Source organism: Onychostruthus taczanowskii, unplaced genomic scaffold, assembly GCF_017590055.1.
Source record: "Onychostruthus taczanowskii isolate IOZ18803 unplaced genomic scaffold, ASM1759005v1 scaffold77, whole genome shotgun sequence".
Taxonomy (NCBI): Eukaryota; Metazoa; Chordata; class Aves; order Passeriformes; family Passeridae; genus Onychostruthus; species Onychostruthus taczanowskii.
Window position 1 is genome coordinate 2,828,605 of NW_024505561.1, and position 21,949 is coordinate 2,850,553.

General features: G+C 40.9%; 1 protein-coding gene across 1 annotated transcript in view; it reads left to right on the top strand.

Annotated features, from left to right (window-relative positions):
* The first annotated feature begins 3,361 nt into the window (after positions 1-3,361).
* Positions 3,362-21,949, top strand: part of CLDN10 (claudin 10) — a 53,933-nt gene continuing 35,345 nt past the window's right edge. The window contains exon 1 of the mRNA XM_041423379.1: positions 3,362-3,575. Within this exon, the coding sequence (XP_041279313.1) occupies positions 3,362-3,575 (214 nt within the window). The remainder of the gene's footprint in view (positions 3,576-21,949) is intronic.

Consider the following 21,949-nt stretch of genomic DNA (forward strand, 5'->3'; position numbering starts at 1 on the left):
ATCTCATACATTGTTGTCTCCATGTTACCTTAGGTACCTCCTTTGCAGAGCTCTCTTTTATTTAGATAACATCAGGATGGTTTTGCACTTGTTTTTTTGGTTTTTTTTGGTTTGTTTTTTTTTTTTAACCATCATTTTCTCCACAACTGATTCAGTTAGCTAAGTGTTTGCTCTAGCTGTGTTTGTCTTCATGAGCAAAATATATGTTGTCAGCAGCCAGATCTGTATCAGCATTGGGAACTCATCCAATTAAAAGTTTACAACAATTGACATAGGCTGAAGTAGAATTCACAGACAGTTTACCTGTGTAAACATTCTTGTCCTGCTGCAGAGGTGTCAACTGTGTTTAAGAACTGGCACTGGACATTTAGAAAGATAATATCAGTAGTAAAAGAAATATTGCATGTTACCGGCACAGTGTCCAGTTTAACAGAGACAGCAATATATCACATAATCAGTTACTGCATCTGTGGAGTTTGGGGAAAATGGTTCAACAAAGGCCCATAGCAAAATCTTTTCCTTTTTCCAACTTCATATTTAAACAGTCTTTAAACTCCTGGCTGTTTTCCAACTTTTTGTCTGTTCAGTAACAGAGGAAAAAGTTTTGATATAATGGAAAACAGCATTAGCAGGTTAACTTTCAACTTCTCCTTGAACTTCTTAAATGACTGATTAACTTACTTCTTACAGTTTATAGAAGGAATGAGGGTTGTAAACAGGACTGCTTACTTCTTTCTTATCACTTAAGTATCTGTTTAATTTATTCATCACTCACACACTAACTCTCCAGAAACAATGCAGGGTGAAGTGCTTGTGACCATGAATTCCACAGTCATGCACTAGAAAATAAGGAAGATAAAGGCCAAGAAACCACTAAGTCCTCCTTAAGCCATGAAAGTGTAGTCTATAGTTCAAGTGGTGTCTACAGGCACTTTCCACTAAAGTAAGCAGCTTTCAGTGTCCCACCAGCATAACAGTAATGGGTTGGTACTGGATGGGATGTCAGTAGAAAATTATCTAAGAGTGAGAAGGGGAAGAGACTTAGGAGTATGTATTGCAGTTTATCTAGAAATAGAAATGTGGAAACCCTTCCCATGATAATAGCATGATAATGGGTTTAAAAGAGCAAGGTCTTACTGAGAAGATACCTCTGTCTTAGATCCAGGTCACTAAGAAACAGACCCTGTCCTGCTGAGCCTGGGTAGCTGCTCACAGGCTGTATTGACAAGGCACACTGCTTAAATAGCAGTGAATAGCAAAAAAAGAGGAGTAGGGAGGGATGAGAGAGTGTTTGCATACACACATCCTTGCTTTTCCAGTCCAAATGAGCAGCTTCTGAGTTTGGGGAGCTTTTTGGTTCTTCTGTTTGGTTGGTTTGGTTTTTTGGTTTTGGAGGCTTTTTTGTCAGTGACAACACTCAAGGAAAGTCCAAAACTAGGCTGGAATTTAGCATCAGATGTAAAACATGTCTTTGAGCTACTCTGAGTGCTCAGCCAACATTAGTGTCACTCAGAGAGTTTAAAAAAGAAAAAAGATACCTAATGAAATGTCTTCTCAGTATTCTGTGTGAATTTGTATAGTCTTTGACAAAACAAAATCAAACCCAAAACTAACTTTTTGTATGGTAGATATAGAAAAAAAAAAAAAAAATCTCAGCTCTCAGGAATCTGCTTCAAAACTGGACCCATTTCTGTATTCTCCTCTATGCCCTTTCAAATGTAGTGAAAATATATATGAAAGATTACATGAAGTTTGACACCTGAGAAGAATGTTACTATATTATTTAACAGCAATGCAAAATTGCTTTCTTCCTGTGTAATATTGTCCTCAACATTAAAACAACTTGCTATATTATAATGATTCTCTGTAGCAAACCCACTTTCCATGTCTTTCAAGTTGTCTATGTTTACAAAAAAATTTCTACTCACTGTAGATATGTGGGATGTGAGCCTACTAATTAGTTTGAAAAGAAATTCCTTCTTGTGGTGTAATTTTCTGGTATGCACAATCAATATTTTGGGTCCTTTTCTCAGTGCTGAGCCAAAGGCTGGTTAAAGTGGGAGTACCAGATGATGGTTCAACAGGACAGTTTCAGAAACTCCTCTTGCTCTTTACATGGAATATTAGTGATGTTTTAGCACCCTTGTTTAACCCTTCTATGAGCTGTGCAAAGTCTATGGAAAAATTTCAATGCCAATGTTCAGTGTGGGATTTTATCACAGAAGTAACAGGGAGAATCAACTCTTGAAGTACCCAAAGGGAAAAATACAGACCACTGTTACTGTCAAAAGTGAAGGTGCACACCCAATATTCAGGATAATTTCATGTCACCAAATGGCATACACTAGCACCAAAGAGAAAAGGAGTTTGCTCCTTCTTTAGGGAGGAGGCCAAAAGTATGAGGAAAAGTGTAAATACAGCTGGAAGTTGGGAATTTTAAGAGTGAAGGCTGCACATGTCTGCAAAATTGTGTGTATGTCCCAGTCTAGTAATGATTGTATACTCAGGAACTGAATTAGAATAGCTGTTGCTGTGTGGTGCTGTCAGTGTCTGCTGCTTCAAAGATGACATTTTGCTAAGTCAGTTGCATACTTGAGGTTTCTTCATGGCATGAGGTTGCAGGAGCTAATCGGTGGTGGGACAGATATTCCTGCACTAAGTATTTCATGCAGAGTGTAAGAAGCAGTACCTTTTCTACAGTGGCCAAGTGAAAAGTCTCAGTGGAGCTGCATGAGGCTCATTCTGCTGACTGCTGCAGCTGTGTCGCTGCTCAGGGACCACTCGCTGTTTCTCTTGTTGTTCTAGATCTGCCATTTGACAAATATATCCACAGACGCTACCTCCTCCAGTTTTAGAGCTGTTTGCATGGTGGCTGGTTATGCCTGAATTAATTTCACAGCCTTTCAATGAGTTATTTTTCAAGTGTTGTGTGATCCTCCTAAAATGTTGTGGTAATCCGTTAAATAGCACTGTACAGTTTGGACTCTGAACCTATTTTGCTAGATGGAATGGTTGTAAGTTTCCAATTAACTAAAAATTAAGCATTAACTGGAATACTTTGTCGAAAAAAAAAAAGAAAACAATTAATTTTTACAATTAGAAATTAGTAAGTAAGTACTAGTAATTAATTCCTACAAAGTTGTACCTTGACTTTCTTTCTAAATATTCATAATGCCTAGGACCTTTCTTAAATCACTCAACCATGAAAATTTCTTTCAGCCACATTAACTTTCTGTAGCAAGTGGTACTGAACTTGTTCAAGTATAATTTGCTTATGTTATGCCTTTTTGCTTACACACGTGACTGAAGTGCTTTTCTCTCCACACAGTGGCATTAGGAAGTCCCTGGTTTACAGAGAAACATGCTGGCAATACAGATTATAGCTTTCATATTTTGTTTCTGTGGGCTGGGAGCTGCTATTGCTGCTACTGCATCAAATGAGTGGAAAGTCACTAGTCGAGCATCATCTGTTATCACTGCAACCTGGGTCTTCCAGGGTCTTTGGATGAACTGTGCTGGCAACGCACTCGGGGCTTTTCACTGCAGACCTCACCTTACCATCTTCAAAGTAGAAGGTAAGGAAGCATAATTTAACTGGAACTCATGGAAAACCATGTGTATTGCAAGATGAGAGCCTGAGGAGTAAGAGATTATTTTGGCTTGTGCAAGAGATTTTGTTTAAAGCATTGTGATGAATATAAGTAAACGATTTTGCAGGCAGAATATCAGAAACAACTTTGTCGGAATGATGTGTATTCCAAGAAAGACAGTAAGTTCTACTCTGTGGTTGGTAATATGTGATAAGTATACTGGATATAGTGCCAGCAATAAGCTGTCAAACCACTGTTAGCAGAGAAATGGACTAAACTGTCTTACAGCTCTAATTTCCATGCCAAAATGAGCATCGTGCTTGCTGGACGGTGAGGCAGAGAAAGATACAAGGTCTGTGACAGCTATTGGTGCTCTTTTTAGTGTCTGAAAAAATCAGAGAGCAAATAACCACATCCACGAATATGAGCATCTGTGCAAATACTCATATACTAGGAATTAAGTGCTAGTGTATATACTTGCTTGTATAATGGGCTAATATTTTAATTTCAAAGATAAAAGGTGTGCTGTTTCAGAATGTCCATTTCAATTTAAAGTGCTAGCTTTGTAAGCCATCTATCAGAGTGTAAAAACCAATGGAGGCTTCTTGCCTTATGTCAGAAACAGCTTTTCTCAGAGATAGGGGCTAGCCGTAAGTGTACCATGCAATGTGTTTTGTGTTTCTCTCTATACGTAAAGCAGTAAATGAAGAGGTTTGGTTTTGTTTGCTGTTAAGCCTTGTGATAGTAGGCCAGGTAGTGTTTTCAGTGAAACTGTGTGTGGACACTCATGAGGGCAGAAGGACTGCTCTCCCTGGGGTGCACAGCACACAAGCGAGATGGAGTCAGACTAGAGTAGGAAAAAATGCATTAAGACACCAGTCTTTTAGGGAGCCAGAAAATAAACCCAGGCTAGACAGAACCAGTCTCCCAAAGCTTTTATGAGACCAGAAAGAAGCACAGTTCTGTTAAGATAATAACAGCCAGTGGCTGATTGAAATAGAAAATGTAACATTGCATGGTTGTTACCGTACGGTATATCACATAGACAGGGTCGTAGACTGACACGTACATGGAAGCAGGGAAGCTTGGGGATGTTCCAGACCCTTACCTTTTTTTGCCTCTCATGCCCCTGACACATCAGACTACGTGCTGTGACATACAGATCAACTCTTACATGTACATACAATTTTGAGATAATTTCTCTACATATTTCATGATGCCCTGTTTCAAACAATCACACATCACCCGTGAGAAATGTGAATGGATAAGAAGGGTTTTATTTCTTTTAAAGAATGCTGTTAATCAAAAATTACTTAAAAGGTGCAGAAACTCACACATATTTTTGAAAAGTGAATATTATATTTTGTAAATAGCCATTTACACATTATTTCTGCCAAGATTTAAAGGAAGAAAATCAGCTTTTCTCAGGCATTGTTTAAAGCAATGTAAAGTAACTAGAAAGTACCATTATTGCTATTGTTAGTAGCGCAAAATCTGCTTTTAGAATAATCAGATGTAATCTATTTGCCACTTTGTATTGTTACTATTATTTTCATCACTGGCAGATTGAAATTTGAATAAACAGAAAATGCATGTTATGTATGCATTGTATAAATATATACTTAAGCATCTGAGTAAGATTTTGCAAGTTTGTTTTTTAGAGGAATATAGAGTAGAAATTCATTAATTAAAGTAGCATACTCTTGTTCAAGTAAGAGAGTAACAAGCTGATGTAATGACATTTAGGAAGTCTAATTTTAACTTGCCAGTGCGTGCACCAGCAAAGGATAATGTTACATGTAGCACAAGCACTACTGGGAAAGAGTGAGGTAGTCAGTTTGGAAAACCTGCTAAACATAAACTCCTGATAATCCAAGGAAAACAAGAATTTAACAGGGAAAGGGCTTTGCACTGTCACTCAGTCATGGATTGTAAAATGATAAAATGCTCAGATTAAAGAAGTAATGAACCCTCTGTCCTCAGAGCTTCAATATATCATAACTTGCATACTGAGGCCAGAGAGAGCTGGCAATATAACTTCTCTTCTGCACGTTCGTCTTTTTATGGAACCTATTTGGAATTTTTCCTATAGACAAAGACAAATTACACAAGTTCCTCATTCCATTCCTATCTTTCCATCTTCAGGCTGCCCTACAGAAAGTATTAGCAGTAACAGCGACAGTAGCAGCAACAGCTTACATATTAGTGTCACTCCTACTCCAAGGAAGATTCATTTGATCATTAAATGTTTAATTGCAATTTTTGTGAGGATTTTGAAGGGGAGGCTTCAAAAGGGGGTCTATGAATTTTTAAGGGTTTTTTTTTCTGTTTTTCACAGAAAAAAAAAAAAAGGAAACAAAAGATTCCAGAGGCCTTGCTCTGAGCAGGATTACCCTGCAGTGTAGGCAATATGTAGATATTTGCCAAAACTGACTTTCAGCTTGAGGACTAGTTGTGCTGATAGGAGCATAGGAAAGCTCAGCTTCTGCAACCCAGCCTAGGTACAGATGTTGAGAGAGAGATTTATGTTTCTGGAAGTCTGGATTAGCAGAGCCACACTGCTAACAGTAACCAAAGCAGTTGGGCTGTTGCCAAATGTACATGTGCATTCACATGTCCAGCCACAGTGTGCTCTGCTGCAGTGACTGAAACATTCAGCTGAAAGATCTTAGAGGGAGATCCTGAATAGTAATAGCATTGTATCTACAGTCATTTAAGGCAATGTTTGTGGAAAGAAGCAATATCTTTTATTAAATCAACTGCTTTGGGAGAAGTATGCAACAAAGTCATTCATCAGATCTGACACAAATACAACAAGCTTCAAGCTAAATATTATCTGGGAATATTGTCTCTTCAGTTAACTTGGTTATGATTATCAGAGCATCAGCTACACCCATGGAAATTGTATGACTAAAACCAAGACACCATTATTCACAAGCACAAACTCACACAGCCAATAAATGCCAGAAATTAAAACTAGCAGTGAGACAACATTTTTTCAAAAAGAGTAACCTTTGACTAACCACTCAGTCCTTATCAGCAAGAAAGATTCATAAAGAACCTTCAAAGCATGAGCTTGAGAATTGAAACTCTGGAGTCATGAACTCCAGAAAGATACTGACTTTTTATGGCAGCATTTGAACCCAGCCTGCCTCCTGCTGACTCTCCAATGCTTACAGGTAATAGTTAACCTCTTTTTCCATTCTTCTCATGGATATAATTCTAAATTCTTACAATGACAGAATTACCCAGATTTGACAAGAACCATCTTTTAGCTATCAAGCATGGCTTAGACACTTTATTTAGGTATTTTGACTTCAGTGATGTTACACAGAGCTGTTTCATTCATATAAAGTACAGAATTGTAACTAGCCAACTGAGCTGTGTCTACATCCATTTTCTGTGACACTTCCTTAGTCTGTCAGGACAGCTACTCGGCTTCTTCAAACAATTAGTTTGGCATTCTGCATGCCTTGCACTGCTTTATGACTCCTGTATGTTCTGGTATTCCATACCATGAGTTCAGGGGGGTGTAAAAGAAACTAAGAGAAATCTGCTTCCTTAAACCTTTGCTTTTTTGAGCCTCAAATCTCCTGCTGGCATCTTGTCAGTGCCTGTTTTGGCAGAGCCTGATGGGGCAAATACTGCTATCCTGATGGCAGCCAATATGGAGCAGGCAATGCACAGCTGCTCTGGGTCACATCAGCAAACTGATGCAGGGCTGCCTTTTCATGATACCGCCATTGCAATGCAGATAAGCAGCAGAAGGAAGCTGATATGAGAAAACTGCTATTGCAGCACCTGTACCCAGAGCAGCCTTGCATAGTCAAACACCATTTGGGTTCATCAGGGTGTGGGGGGCAATTCTAGCTGGGCTTCAGGGTGACACTAGCAATTTTGCCAGAGAATTCAGCCTCTACAGCAGGAAAGGACTGACACGAGAGTGCCCTTTACTTGACAGAAACTTACTGCCAGGGAAAGCACACTATGCATTTGTTTGGTGCAAGGCGACAAGCCAGCCAGATACACACGCGGCAGCCAAGGCCAGGCTTCTCCTCAGCCTTAGAGGAGGGCACTTAGTGCTAAACCCCCAGAAGCCAACACCATGGCTTTATACCATGGCTTTATACCCATCCTGAGTGGGTTTGCAGGGGGTTAGGCTGCGTGAGCCTTGGGGATGGAGCTGCGCTCCTGCTGCCTGCTGCTTGGCAGATCGCCGTGCCGTGCCGTGCCGTGCCGTGCCGTGCCGTGCCGTGCCGTGCCCGCTGCCGTCCCGCCCGGGCCGGGGCAGGCGGGCGCGCTCCCCTCTCCATGGTGCTGCAGGAGCGGCCCCGGGGAGGCGCCGGCCGTGCCCCGGGGTGGTGCCGCCCGCCCGGCTGGGGACAGCCCGCCGCCAGCTCCCTGGAAAGGCGGCTGTGCCTCGCCCCGGCTGCCCCCGGGGGAGTAGTCACAGGAGAGAAGAGGTTGAACTATGGCCAGAGCCGGGGCAAGCAGCAGCTGTGCGCGCTTTTGGGGGGATGGCAAGGGAAGGGGCTGGACTGTCAACCCGGGGTGATTGGCTCCAGCTGTCATCAGGAAGGGAGAAATCCACCGGGACGGCTTCCTTCTGGTCAGCCACAGGGGACTCTGCCGGAGGCTCTTCCGGGTAGTCAAAGGGACAGAGCCACATTAACCCCAGCTGGTAAGCACGCAGCTGGTCACTCACTCTCCAAACACCCTCGGTGGGATGGGGAGGAGACTCAGGAAAAGGCACTACCCATAGGCTGAGGTAGGAACAATTTAACAATTGAAATAAAACAAAACATAACAATAGCAGTAACTATAATAACAATAGGAAAAAGAGAGAAAAGAGTAAAACCCAACTCACAGACAATGCCCCCCCCCCAGTTTATATGCTGAATATGTCTGTGGTATGGGATGTCCCTTTGGCTATCTATTTTGGTTCATCTCTGTTTTCTTCCAGCTTCTTGTGCACTTCCTCACTGGTAAAGCATGGGAAACAGTAAAGTCCTTGATAAACAGTACTTAGCCACAACTAGAAGAACATCAGGGGGTTATCAATGTTATTTTCATTCTGAATACAGAACACAGCATAGTACCAGCTACTAGGAAAAAAAATATAACTCTACCACAGCCAAAAACAGAACACAGGATCCAATATTAAGGTTAGAGGACAACTGTGCCAAAGAACTTTCCTGTAGCAAGCAAATCCTTCTAGGAAAAGGGCAAAGTGAAGGGAGGTATGATTGATCCATGTTCGTTAGGCTGAGCCACCCCTCTGTTGAGCTTTTCTGTTCAATGAGTACAGCATCTGTTTGGTGACTCAGAAAACCCGAGTCAAAACAGCATTGGCAAAGTTGTGTCAATATGGAAGGAAATATACATTAGGATCAATAACTCAAATTTTGAAAAGATGACCATGGAACACAGACAGAATTCCTCTCCGACTTTTATTAATGGCTTAATTCTCATGGCTTAATTTCTTCAAGTACTGTCTATTTTTCTGCAGGCAGGAGGATCACCATTTGGACTGACTGAAATGCTGATTTCAGCATGGGCTCTTTTGTATATGCATAGGAATAGGATGTCAAACCCTGGTAATAAAAGGTTCTCCACCCTCACAGTTTGCATATCCATTGCAGTAAGGTTATTTCCAAGCTCGTGGCCTCTCTTCTGACATTAGATGACTGAGTCTGCTCTCCCCTCAAACAGTATAGCCTGAAACACATTTATGACTGAGTCTGCTCTCCCCTCAAACAGTATAGCCTGAAACACATTTGGTTTCCAGAGAAGTCTGGTAATGCACTAGAGGTCACGAAACATCATTACTCTATACAGCAAATACTTTTGGAATCTCTTATATTGCTTATCATTGCCCCCCACACCAAAAATTAATGAATAAAGTAAATGAAAGAGTTCAGTCTAGGTAATGGTTAATCAGAGCCATGCCATGCCTTATTATTAGGCTGGTTTCAAGTTAGAAAATGAATTGATTCATATGCAGCAGAGCCATTCATGAAGTAGCCTCTGGCAGAACAGATATGAACTGAAGAAGGTGGCTAACTCCCATGTATCCAAGACATTTTTCCCACAGGGAGCTCCAGCAGAAGCTTTGCAGTAGAAACAGGGCAAAATGCAGGATTTTCAATGAGATGGTATGTTCCAGAGGGAACCCCCCAGAGGCAGAACAACCCTGTGAAACCTGGATTTGTGGATCTCAGAGATTACATATAGGTCAAAGATTTTGAAGTGGTTTTCAAGGATTCCTGCTGCCAAATATTGTCTTCTGTTTGAGCTCTTTGATTCCATGATTTTAATCTACATGCTCTGAAAATCCATGAATCTAAACCACAATGAATCACTATTTACTGCTGTTTGCTATGCAGGCTGTCTGGCTCTGGCCAATTACTTGAACCAGAGTAGTCCAGAGCTGTGGGCAGACTGGAAAGAGATCTGCCTACTGGAGAATCTGCAGCCAGAATTATATAGAAAGGGAGTCCAAGAACTACAGGACTAGACTGCATGGGGCCAGATGGAAAACACTGAGGATGGAGCCTTCTGAGACTGCTGCCAGTTTTGGAGAAGGTGGTGGAAGGTTACAAAAGGCAGATTCTGAAATTGCTTTAAAATCTTCAGAGTTACAGGAAAACACAAGATCTTGCAGACCAGTCCTCCTTTTTAGCTCATTTACATCTGGCAATTTGACAGCACCTCTGCAATCCTCTTTTAGTGCTCTGAACCTTCTGTCTTCTCACTGGACAAGGACAGAGGTTACAGTGCTGAGGTTTTTTTCACTTTTGTCTAAATCTGGTATCTAGACAAGAGTAATGTTGCTTTTGCTTCTCTTCACTCAATTTTACAAATTTTTGCCACTCAGAGTGGTCTTAATTTGAAGAAAATCATTCAGGGAAAATGAAAAGTAGAAAGTACTGCTATTTGTTAGTGTGGTGCAGCTGGTGCAAGGACAGGAATGCAGAGCTTGCTATTGCGGCATTAATAACAACGTTCTTTCATCTTCTAATATTCACATCAGGATAGATTGTTATCTCCACTTTGCTTTTAGCTTTCTTTGATTACTGCTACATAGCAGCAGAGAGTGTACTGCAAAATGAATAGGACTCAGCAGTAATTGGTATGCAGCCAATGTCTTAAAATATCTCTGTTCAAACAGGTTTTGTACCTTGGTCTGCCTTGTGAGCACTGATGTGGGTGAGGGGAGCTTCTCTCTGGCATATGTTGAGGAGCCAAAGGCCAATGTATCTCTTCTTATCTTTTTAGCAGTCATGATACAACCAGAGCTTCATTCAAAGTTCAGAGATACAATCCATTTCATTTTCACAAGTCCCTGCAGCAGGAGGGGAAAGGAGTCCTGGCAAAACCAGCTGTAACAGGCAGAGGGTGAGAGAAGGAGACTGAAGTACTGAATTTGTAAATCATTAAAGCTGATGATTTTGAAATTCACAGTGCTGAGATTTAAGCTCTTGAATATTTCTTTTTCCATCATGGAGTAGTGCAAGGCAGAGAACAGAAGCTAAGCAAATACCTTGAGAATGAGTATGGGGAGATGTAGGGAGAATATATCTGTACATAAATATCTCTCCTACAGTTATTACATGGAGTTGGCTAGGCAAGTAAGAGTCACATTCACAATGGTAGAGAAAGTAAATCACTCCACAGTCAGTAGGGATATTAAATCCCCTAGTGCATGTGTTACCCTGTCTCTCATAGTACTTACATGTAGTTTTGCAATGTAAAGCAAAATGCTAGAGGGGCACAGCCATTTTATTAGAGATATGCACATGGGATTCCTCCCCATATCCCACATGCATCAACTCCTACAGTGTCCAGTTATCCTTATGAGCCTTCCCTGGAGTGGGTGCCATGGGACACTCTGCTGGTTTAGAGGCTGGTCAATGTATTCCCTTCAGTTTTTCATTGACTCAAATCAAATGCTTGGAGCTGAGGTTTTGCCAGGGGCAACTCAGAACCCCACTTTTTTAGAGTATTTGACTAAGTTCTGGTGCCACTACTGTTTGGGACCTCTGGCTGTGCCCAGTGGGTTCCCATAATCCACCCAATCTTCTCTCCACAGATGACATTGAAGCCTGGGTCTCCTGCATGACTTTCCTCTTCAGGGATACATTTCCTAAAACAGGAGAGAGCACATCACATCAGATTTCTGTGTCTTAATGTAGGACATTCTTAAGTGCCAGAGCACTTCTCAGTTGCTGAATGGAAAACATTTTATTTTCAATTCAGCCAGGCACATGCTGAAATTCAGGTACATGCAAAGTCCCCTGAGAACATTTCATTCATATCACCCCTCATATAGCTTGTGCTGGTCATCCAGACATTTGCCACTTACTTTTCTAGAAAATTACCTGAAACAGTCAAAAAAGCAGAGGTACCAAACATGGTCTTCTGAAGACCATGCCCAAGTCTACTGGCACATTCATTTGAACATTCAAGTTATGTTTCTTTTTTACTGTTAACTTTTCTAAAGAAAATATGTGTTAATCTGGAGGTAATTAATCAAGCTCTAGTAGAACACCTCCTGAGGATTAACCTGTGTAAAGACAGAAGTTTTAAACTGTATGTCCTGAGCTAAGATATGTTGTACTATTGAACAGTTTTCCATAAGCAAGGCTTCCATGTGGTAGATTTTAAAACTGTATACCACCAATTGGATGTGTCATTAATATTATTTTATAAGATTATTATGGATAGACTCCAAATTTTTACTTCTAGCCCCCACAAGAAGTTAATCATACAGGCTCAGCTGGTGTTTGAAAGAGTACCATTGCATAACCTGACAGTCAAAATGAGAAGCAAAACTAAATGCTTGAAGTTTCTCATTCCTGTGCTTTCAGAATAATATATGCTGGTTTTCTACCAGGTCCACTCTAACAAATTTATATAGTTGCTATTACTTTTGTATCCAGCTAAGATGTGAGGTTACTCTTCTGCAGATACCAGTCAGAAACAAAGATGTGTCATATTCAGTTCAACGCTCAGTGAATCATATTTCCAAAGGAAACCAGAGCTCTGAAGGTCTAAGTTTCCTCTGTAGATGGAAATCTGCCAAAATCTTATGTTGTTTTTTTTGAGACTGCCTTTTCCTTTTTCACAAATGAATCTCTAAATAACACAGAATGTCACATAAAAGCCTTTCTATTGATATTTCATCCTGTAAGCAGCAAAAGCAGAAACCAAACTGCAGCCAGTAAGAAACAGTGAAAGCGACTCCCTGTCCATATCTCTCTGTGGTATTTATTGAGCCACCAGGAGAGCAGGACTCTTGGGATATATAAACAACTTCTCCATTGCAAGCTCACCACATGCCCAAGCTGCTGCCCCAGGCTGGCATCTCATGCCAGCAAACATCACACCACATCCTGGGCCCTGAGTCAGCCATCTTTTGGTAATAACAGAAATAGTTATCTCACAAAGTGGGGGAAAGAGGTAATTTAATTAACTAACTAACTGACTAATCATTAATGGCATCTGGCTTTTCCATATTGTATTTTTAATGGAAATGTTCCACCTAACAAAGCATAAACTATATTCCTATAAACTATATTCCAGCAAAATTAATGCAATGGACAACTTTAATTTACCCCACCTTTCAACATCCTCAGGCCACACATAATTTTGTTTTACTCAGTGGCTATTACAAAACCTCCAATATTGTGCTTACTTAATATTGTCCCTAGAAACTCAGTTATTTGCAGAAATGCAAAAATGCAGCGTTTTCAAGTGTCGGTGCCTCTTGTGCCTCAAGGTTCTGATTCCCTCCACAGCCAGGACATCCTGCACTGCCATAGCCATACTTTGTCCTGGGTTTCACTGAGGGTGCAGCACCCCCAACCCATGGCTCAGCTAATCCTTCAGAGCAGCAAAGCTCCCCTGCCCTGGCTGTTGGTGGTGGCCCCTCTTGAGGGGCTGTGCTTGGGAGACCAGGGAGGGAGGCAGGAGGAGAGATGGCAGCTGAAGACAGCAGTGTGTGTCTGCAGGCAAACTGCTGCCCTGCAAACTTGTGTTTGGGGGGTGCAGAAAGCTGCAGTGTGGGGAGTCCTTCCCCTCTCTGCCCTCAGCACGCACAGAGCAGAACACTCTGTGTGTTAACAGAAACAAGCCAACATTTCCAGCCAAGGTACTTCACTCAAGTCTGTTTGCCAAGTGGCTGCACTACCTTCTATGGTTAAGGTTAAGAAAAATGTTGTTGTTCAAAGGAGAAAACAAGTGGAGGTGTTTTCCCCCCTCACCCTTCCTGTCTGCAAATTCAGGCATCTCTGGTCTGCAGTTCCTTATAAACAAATGAAGGAGCTTTTGTGGAGCCTGTTGATAAGGCTCCACATCCCACCAACATTTATTATTATTTTTATGTATGCAATATGCAAATGTCTGAGTGCTTCCTAAGGTCACTCACTGCTTGTGCTGCAGTGAGGTGATTGCTCTGGTTACTGCAGAGGCCTAAGGGCAAGCCCAAGGCAGCCTAGGACACCACAGGTTGTCAAGGCCATCTGATAAGATTTTCACTTATCAGCAAGGTCTGTGTGTGCAAGCCTCAGATACAAGGCAGTGAAAGGAGAGTCTGGGAGATAGGGATGGCTTTCTCCTGGGAACAGTTTGCAAGGAGATAAAACACCTGCAGACAAGGAAAGCGAGTCTGGTGTACAACAGCTGGGTCATGGGGCAGGAAGAGAACTCCTGAAAAAATACAGCCATCCAAAACACATCAGATCATTAGGAAAGCAGAAAGTGAGCTTGCAAGATGCCAGCTCTGCCTTGACCTAATAGTGACAATTTGGCAACTACTTTTAATACAAGGGGGACTGGACCCACGTTCTCAATTTCAGCAAAATCTACCTGCTCAGTTGGGAGAAATTAGATGATTTCCAAAAATTTCTAGCATTTTAAGCAACACAGTGAGTGAGAGCTCTTATCTCTGAGTGAGGACTCTGAGTGCTTTTAGCCACCTGTTCTTTACAGTTTTGAACCTTGGATAATATCATGTATCTGTATCTAGCAACAGAAATCCATGTTATATCCCCTTGCTCATACACACTCACAGCACATGGTTATAGTCCTTAACACTGAAGGGAAAGACCTGCTGAACGAGGGACAGGAACTAGGAAGCAAAGAAATGTGTTTGAGACCTACAAGACTCCTGAGAAGATCTTTAAAAGAAAAAGGAATGATGAGGAAAAGTCTGCTCCCAACCAAGATTTATTTCTTTTATGCATGAGTCATTCAAAGTGGATTTAAAGCCAGAGACTTTTTTCACTGTCTTGCTCACTTTTCTCACTAAGTGAAAGAAATAACATTTCTTCAGAGTTTGAAGTTCACTGGGTTACATCTGCTTTCACTCAATTCTACCAGCAGCAATATTTTCGAAATGGATTTATTTCTTTTTGTTTTCCTTTTCTCTCAATATCCCTGCAGCCTTAGTGTCTCCTTCATGCTGCTAGCAGAGACAGGATCATAAATTAGGTCAGTGCTATGTCTGACCTGGTAGTTGCTTAGGTAATCTTAAATTTTTATAATCTATCCTCCCCTTTGCCTCAAAACATCTACCTTCTCCTTTCTAAATAACTTACTGGAAACTCATCAGAACAAGAATTCCTTCAAGCTTCTGATCAGCTATGGGGGCCGAGTAGATGGACTAGCAGGGATCAATCCAATATCCAGGATCCTCTCAGTTGAAATCAGTTAATGCATATAGATTGTACTGTTTTGCAAAAGAAAAAAAAAACAAACAACGAGCCTTTTTCAAATTCGTTTGTCTGTAAGATGTGAGATGGCTTCTTTTTGGCTCAAACAAAGCCTCTGCTGCTGTTGTGTGTCCACTTTGGGTACTACATTTGAAGCAGGATGCGGAAGACTTGGAAAGGGCACACAGATAAAAGCAACTAGAATCCCTCAAGTTTATGAAACATGCTCTGTGAGGAAAGACTGGGAGAGTTGAGGCTGTTTAGTCTAAAATAGACTAGCTGTAGGCACTGAGATAATCTTTAAATACTTAATAAGTGGCTGAAAACAGGAAGAGTATAATCAGTTCCCCATGTCCAGTGGTAATACCACAGGAAATGGTGAGAGTGGATTACTAGAAAGAATTAAAAATTAGCAGTTTTATCATTCCATCCTAAAAGCAACAGCCCGTTTTTATGGACAGCCTGCCTCTAACCCTTAGCTTACTTTTGTTACTCTGTAGTTGTTTCACTCTGTGATTACCTTCAATACCTGAGATATCGATGATATCTAAGATACCTGAATTAGCTCAGCCTTATACCCCATGTTCAGTTCCAGCTGCCAGAAGTGAAATGTGCCTCTTGATGTCCTCACCTCTTCTGTCTGTGGAACTCCCCCATACAGCCTGTTAAGGTGGAAAGCCATAATTCAGAAAATACAATTTATGCAGCAGCTAGTGTCCACTTGCCAGTTGCCTTTGGCCTATAAAGGTCTTTCAGTAAATTTTTGATCTGCAAAGGCCGGTTGGTATTAAATCCTCTTGCAGTTTTTTTAGAAGTATTTCCTACTTTTTTTCTGAATTTGGAGAGGGCATTTTGCTTTGTGATTACAGAGCATTGCGCTCTGTGCAACACATTTGATGCCCATGATTTGGCCTAGATGTTGCCGAGAGAGGACAGCCCTAAACAAAGGCAGCAAGCTCACATTCATCCTATTTCATTTCTCCATGCTATTTTTACTGCCAAACATTCTATTCTGCTAGCATATCTGAAAGAGTCCAAACGAGAAGGGGGGCCCAGGGGGCAGGGAAAGACAATATAGGCCAAACTCCTTGAAGTACTCCAGCTATATATTATCCTTCTTCTATCACATATAAGAATCCTGGATGGTGTGGATCCTACAGTTGCCCTTTTTTCCTGCCTGGGAGATGTTATCCGGGTTCATCAGGCACCTGAAGCTGGAGGTGCTAAAATTGCAGCACTGGATCTTAAGCAGAGGTTTAGGATTTATCCCAGACCACTTTAGACATCAGTGCTGTAAAACGTTGTGATTTAGCTAATCACCCTGTGATGACTTTATAGGCAACAGGAGAAGGGAACCTTCTGGGACAGCTTCTGTCTTATCCCTGAGACATGCCTACAGCAGGTCAGAGGAGCAGTCTAGACATGCCAATTGACAGTAAAGCAGAGGGATGATTAGTGAAGATATGGACATACTAAGCAGGATTCAAATGAGTCCTATCCTGACTCAGAAGCTACCTACAGGTGGATCCCCATACCTCAAATCAGTTGGATGTAATTCATTCCTAGAACTTTCAATCCAAACATGAGAGCATATGGAAAGCAATGTCCTTCTGTGCTTCTGCAGATAATTTTTCCATATTTCACATATCTCCTTTCTCCTAGTTTTTGCCTGAAGGGGGCAACACTTTCATCAAAAGCTGGTGCAGGGGCAAAGCACTGCAGCCTTTAAATGGTCACCTCCGATCTAGGAGCCCCTCTTCACCCCACGTCATTCAGTCTTCACTGAATATACCTTTATCTCACCAGGACTCAGGCTGTCCCTGATGTGAAAAGCCTTGTCACCCCCTCTTTCCACACAGCCCCGGTGCCCCACTGAACTCCATGTTCTTTAGCTATAGTGTGGTGATGAGTGTGAGTATGGAAAACAAGTCTCTTGATAGGTACTTGCTGAGAGCCTGCATCTCACTCAAGCAAGAGGTAGTGCCAGCTATTTCAAAACCAGCCTGCCATGTATTCCTTTGAGCAAGCTTTAACATAAAACATAGTCCTTGTGCTCATGTGTGCACACAAATTCAAGTTGTCCTTTGTTTCCCTTGTTAAAGATGCTTCACTTCTTGAAAGGCCTTCCACAAATCCCAGGCTGGTGGAGAAGTAATTACAGTGGGCAAAAAGGCTAATCAAGAGGAAGGGCTGGTTAAGCTCAGTTTTGAAGGCTATATCATTACCAGGCAGCTCTTAGGAATCAATGGACATTTTCATAAAGTGCTTAATAGTTAGAGTGAACTGAAACTCTATAAACCCTTTCCAAAGGAGCCCTTTGTTGTGATGTTGGCAGTATATGTCTGGCTGGAGTCAAATAAATTAGTCATCAGATAAATCAGTCATGCCAGCTATGAAAGTGACACCAAAATAAACAGAATGTTTTAGTCAAATCCACAAAACAAAAGGAACAGCAAATCTCATTTAAAATTCCCCCATGTAATTGATGCGTAATTGAGCTTCTAAACATGAATGCAAGTATGCTGATCCAGAGTGTGTGACGATGAAGATTGTATCTTTGAAAGTAAATGGGGATCTCCGGATGCAATTAAAAGTAATTTTTGAGTTGCTAGTTCCAAGTTCCTACTGGCAAAATCTAAGAAATGCAAAGCCTGAGTAATTCCTAAATTACTTCAGTTTCAATGCCAGGGAAACTCCACAGATTTTGATGGAATTACATCAGAGTCAGACTTCATGAGGCCAACAGAACTTCCTCCTATTAGAAACAGACTGTCAAATACTTTAGAAAGAAAATGTCAGAAAAAGTTTATGGAAATTACATCCTACTGGTACAAGAAGTTTTGGGGGATTTTGCAACATATGGCAACATGAGTTGGGATAAGGTAACACAAGTGCTTTATCCCAAATCTGCTGCCTTAAGTAATCTACCTTACTAGTCTAAAATACACAGTCTGAACTATTTTAAATTTTTTTTTGTCCTAAAATACAGACAAAATAGTAACAGTGATGTTCTTATTGGTCCATTTATCTTTGTGATTAGCTCATATATTAATCATTGTTGTAATATGAAATATTTTTTTAAAGCTACTTCTTTTACCGGTGTCCTTATACCACTCTTCTGAATGCCTGTTGCTCTGGCAAAGGACACAAGTCCTGAAAGGGAAGAAGCAGGGCATGTGAAAAACAAGCAGTGCAGCAGCTTGTGGGAGAGGAGAAGCACTGCTTTTAATTGGATTGAGGAAGTTAAAAATGTTGTGAGAAAGCTTTTCTTATCTACTTAGCGTTTGTTTCCCAATAGCTGCTATTTCAGCCTAAAATCCTACACTTTGGGTACTTAATGTCAGATAAGTAAGCAGATTAACTGGCCTTGTTGCATAGAGGATTCAATTCTCATGGGCTTCAGATATCTGCACTGAGATCTGGCAATTTGACCATTAGCAGCTTTTAAGTTTGGCTTGTTTTTTACAGTAGTTCATATACTATTGAATTCCATATCTAAATTTTAATTCCAGTTATAGCCAAAATGTTACATCCTTTGTCTTGAAGGATAAAACTATATTTGCATTGGAAAATGTGTGCCGCTTTCATCTTTACTATAAACCACAGAAATTTTAGAACTGACAAGGACTGGAAGGAAAGTATATCTCTGTAGGGTGCTTAGGACATTTGTCAATCTGATTCTGCTCCCTGAGATGTTTTCACTGCTCAGCTGTCATCTATATTCACTTATTTAGGGCAATACATCTCTCTGATGCAGTGCTCCACAAAGGAACCGACCAGAGGCATTGTGCTCTATTTGCACTTATCAGGAACCAGTGAAACCTGAACAAAAGCTGATTGCCTATTATTGGCTTCTAGTCTGTAATTGGCACTGTGCAAACACAAAGCACAAAGCAGCTCTGTCCCAGAGTATTTATAAACTAGGGAGCAAACTTCAAAATAAGTGGGTAGGTTTATGGCAAAATGGAGGAGGAGGTAGAAGAAGACAACAAAACTTGTTTGATCACCCTGCTTCACAAAAGAAAAAATTCTTTTGCATTGGTGGGGTTTGAAGGTGCTTGGAAAGTTTGTTCCTCCAGGGCACTGGGAGTTACTCCACCAGTCACTGCTGCATTTCTTAGCTTGGAATAATTTCTGTCAAAATCAAGAAGGTACAGCACCCATCCTCTCCACTTGAAATGCTTTATAGCTTATATCTCTTTGTCATCTTGAAGAAAAGGATGAACAATGTCCAGTCAGACTGCACTCAGAGATAAGGCAGAAGCCAGAACCCTTTGTCACAGCTGGACCACAGAATAGGAAACCACATCTGACAGCAGCAGCTGAGGACTTGGTGAACCCACTTCTCTCCAGAACTCATGGGACTTGTGGACCTACTGGAATGAGTTCAGAGCAGGGCCACTAAACTGATCAGAAGGATGAAGCACCTCTACTATAAAGACTGGATGAAACAGTTGGGGTTATTTAGACTAGAGAAGGGAATGCTCCAGGGAGGCCTTACAGGAACTTTCCAGAACGTAAAGGAGGCTTACAGGAAAGCTGGATAGGGACTTGCAGTGATAGTAAGAAGAGGAATGGCTTTAAGCTGATGGAGGGCAGGTTTAGACAGAGCTAAAGAAGAAATTCTTTACTGGGAGTTTCTTGAGGAGAGGACATTAGGAAACAGAGATTTTCTAGGAGAAAGATGTATTTACACTTTATTCTAGTCAAAAAACAAATCCAAGGTTGAGAAGAATTTGTGTAGGGAATATTTTTTAATAAAAACTGTCTTGATCATACAGATTCTCAGTAGCCATCACAAAGGCTAAACGTCTCAGTGGAGGAGATTCCTCGTGCTGTCCATTCCAAAATAATTCAGGAGGCTGTCTGTTGACACAACAGAGGAAGTAATAAAGATAATTGTCCTCATCAATAATGTGCTCTTATTTGCATATTTAAAGACCTCTATACCATAAGCAATATGGATTTTCCCCTTTGGTACAGTTCATGCATCTCACACTGTTCTTTTCGCTTTTGGAAAATATGTTTTGATGTAGACACGAGGCTGGTCCTAATTATCTGACTAGGAATGAGATGAGTTGGCCACTTATCCAAGCTTCTGTGTTATACCTAGGAAGAAGCAGATTATTTCTTTGAGTTTGTCCGTTGCCTTTCTACCAATAATTAATTTATAGAGTCATAGAATTATTTGGGTTGGAAAAGTACTCCATGATCATCAAGTCCAATCTTCAACTTTTATCATCACCCATTACACGTTAATGACAGAAGCTCTTATATAGCCAGTTACAGCTGGCTGGGGTCCAAGAAACAAATATTAGGGGAAGAATTATATGTAAATAAAATCAAGAATTGGCCTGCTGGCAGGATTAATAAGTTTGACTTGGTCTTCTAGGGTAAACATTCCTGAACATTTGATTTGGGGATCCACAAATTACTGTCCACACAGAAAATAAAACTTTTCTCACCCACAGGGAAAAAGGAGAGGGAAGTGTCACTTTACTCAGGCACAAATGTTTCTTCTTCCTCCTGTTCTCCTTGCTGTTTATGCTGGCACAATCAATTGGATGTTATTTGGAAAGAGGAGAGGTTTTACAGTGGATAATCCTTTTTGTCCTTGAAAAGCCTAAGAACCTTGTTGTTTATCTGCTGGGTTTTTTTCTATGGATTTATTTCTATTTCTAAAGATTCAAAAGTTCACTGGTAAAAGCCTAAAATATTATTATTACATATATTCTGTCCAATTATGACTAAGACATGTAAGAGTATATAGAGCTGGTAAGGTTTCCACGTGTAAAATGTTATGAAAGTTTCTTTCCGTGTTTCATTTGAAATGCTGTCTTGCACAACCCTTGGATGCTAATGTATGTGATTAAAGTTTAGACTTGCACCCAGAACTCTTTAATCTGCTTTGAGTTTCCCTCAGCAATATCAGTGAAAAGGTATGCACCAAACCTGATAGAATTAACCTGTTTATGTAAGTTTGGAGTATAACATCTCATTCAAAAGGGGATGCACCTTCTTTTATATGCCTGGGAACTCCAGAGGAGCCTTCCTTGGAGCCCTGTGACCCATCATGTCTGGGGCAGCACCTGCTCTCAGAAGGGGCATGCAGGGGCTGTCAGGGAGCTAGGTGTAACTCTAAAAATCATCTTACAAATAATGTGACAGAATTGGGAACAGTTGAATTTACATGCACATTTTTTAATAGCATGTGCTGTAGCTCTGGTTCCTATTTGCTTGCTGTCTTAACGAAGGGTGAAAAGCAGCAGGTTCAGCACAGATCCCTGCAGACCCCTCTGGGGGCATCATGACCAGGAAGGTACTGATGATTCAGTGAATATTTGGCATCCTGCCTTAGAATGTTTTCAGCAAACCTCATATTGTTTGTATTGAGTGTGAGAACTCAAGTTATACAACATTAAAGTACACCTTTCTACCTAACTGTCCTTCTAACTTTTTAGGAAAGAAATTAGATTTAAATTATATAGCTAATCTGTCCTGTTACATGTGTCTTCATTGTTTTAAAGGTATTCACAAGTAGTTAATTTCACTACCTGTTAAAAGAAAGTCTGATAATTTATGCTTGCTGGTTTGGGAGTATTTTTAAAAGTTTGGCCCTGTTTGTCTTTCTCTAGGCTTCTACCA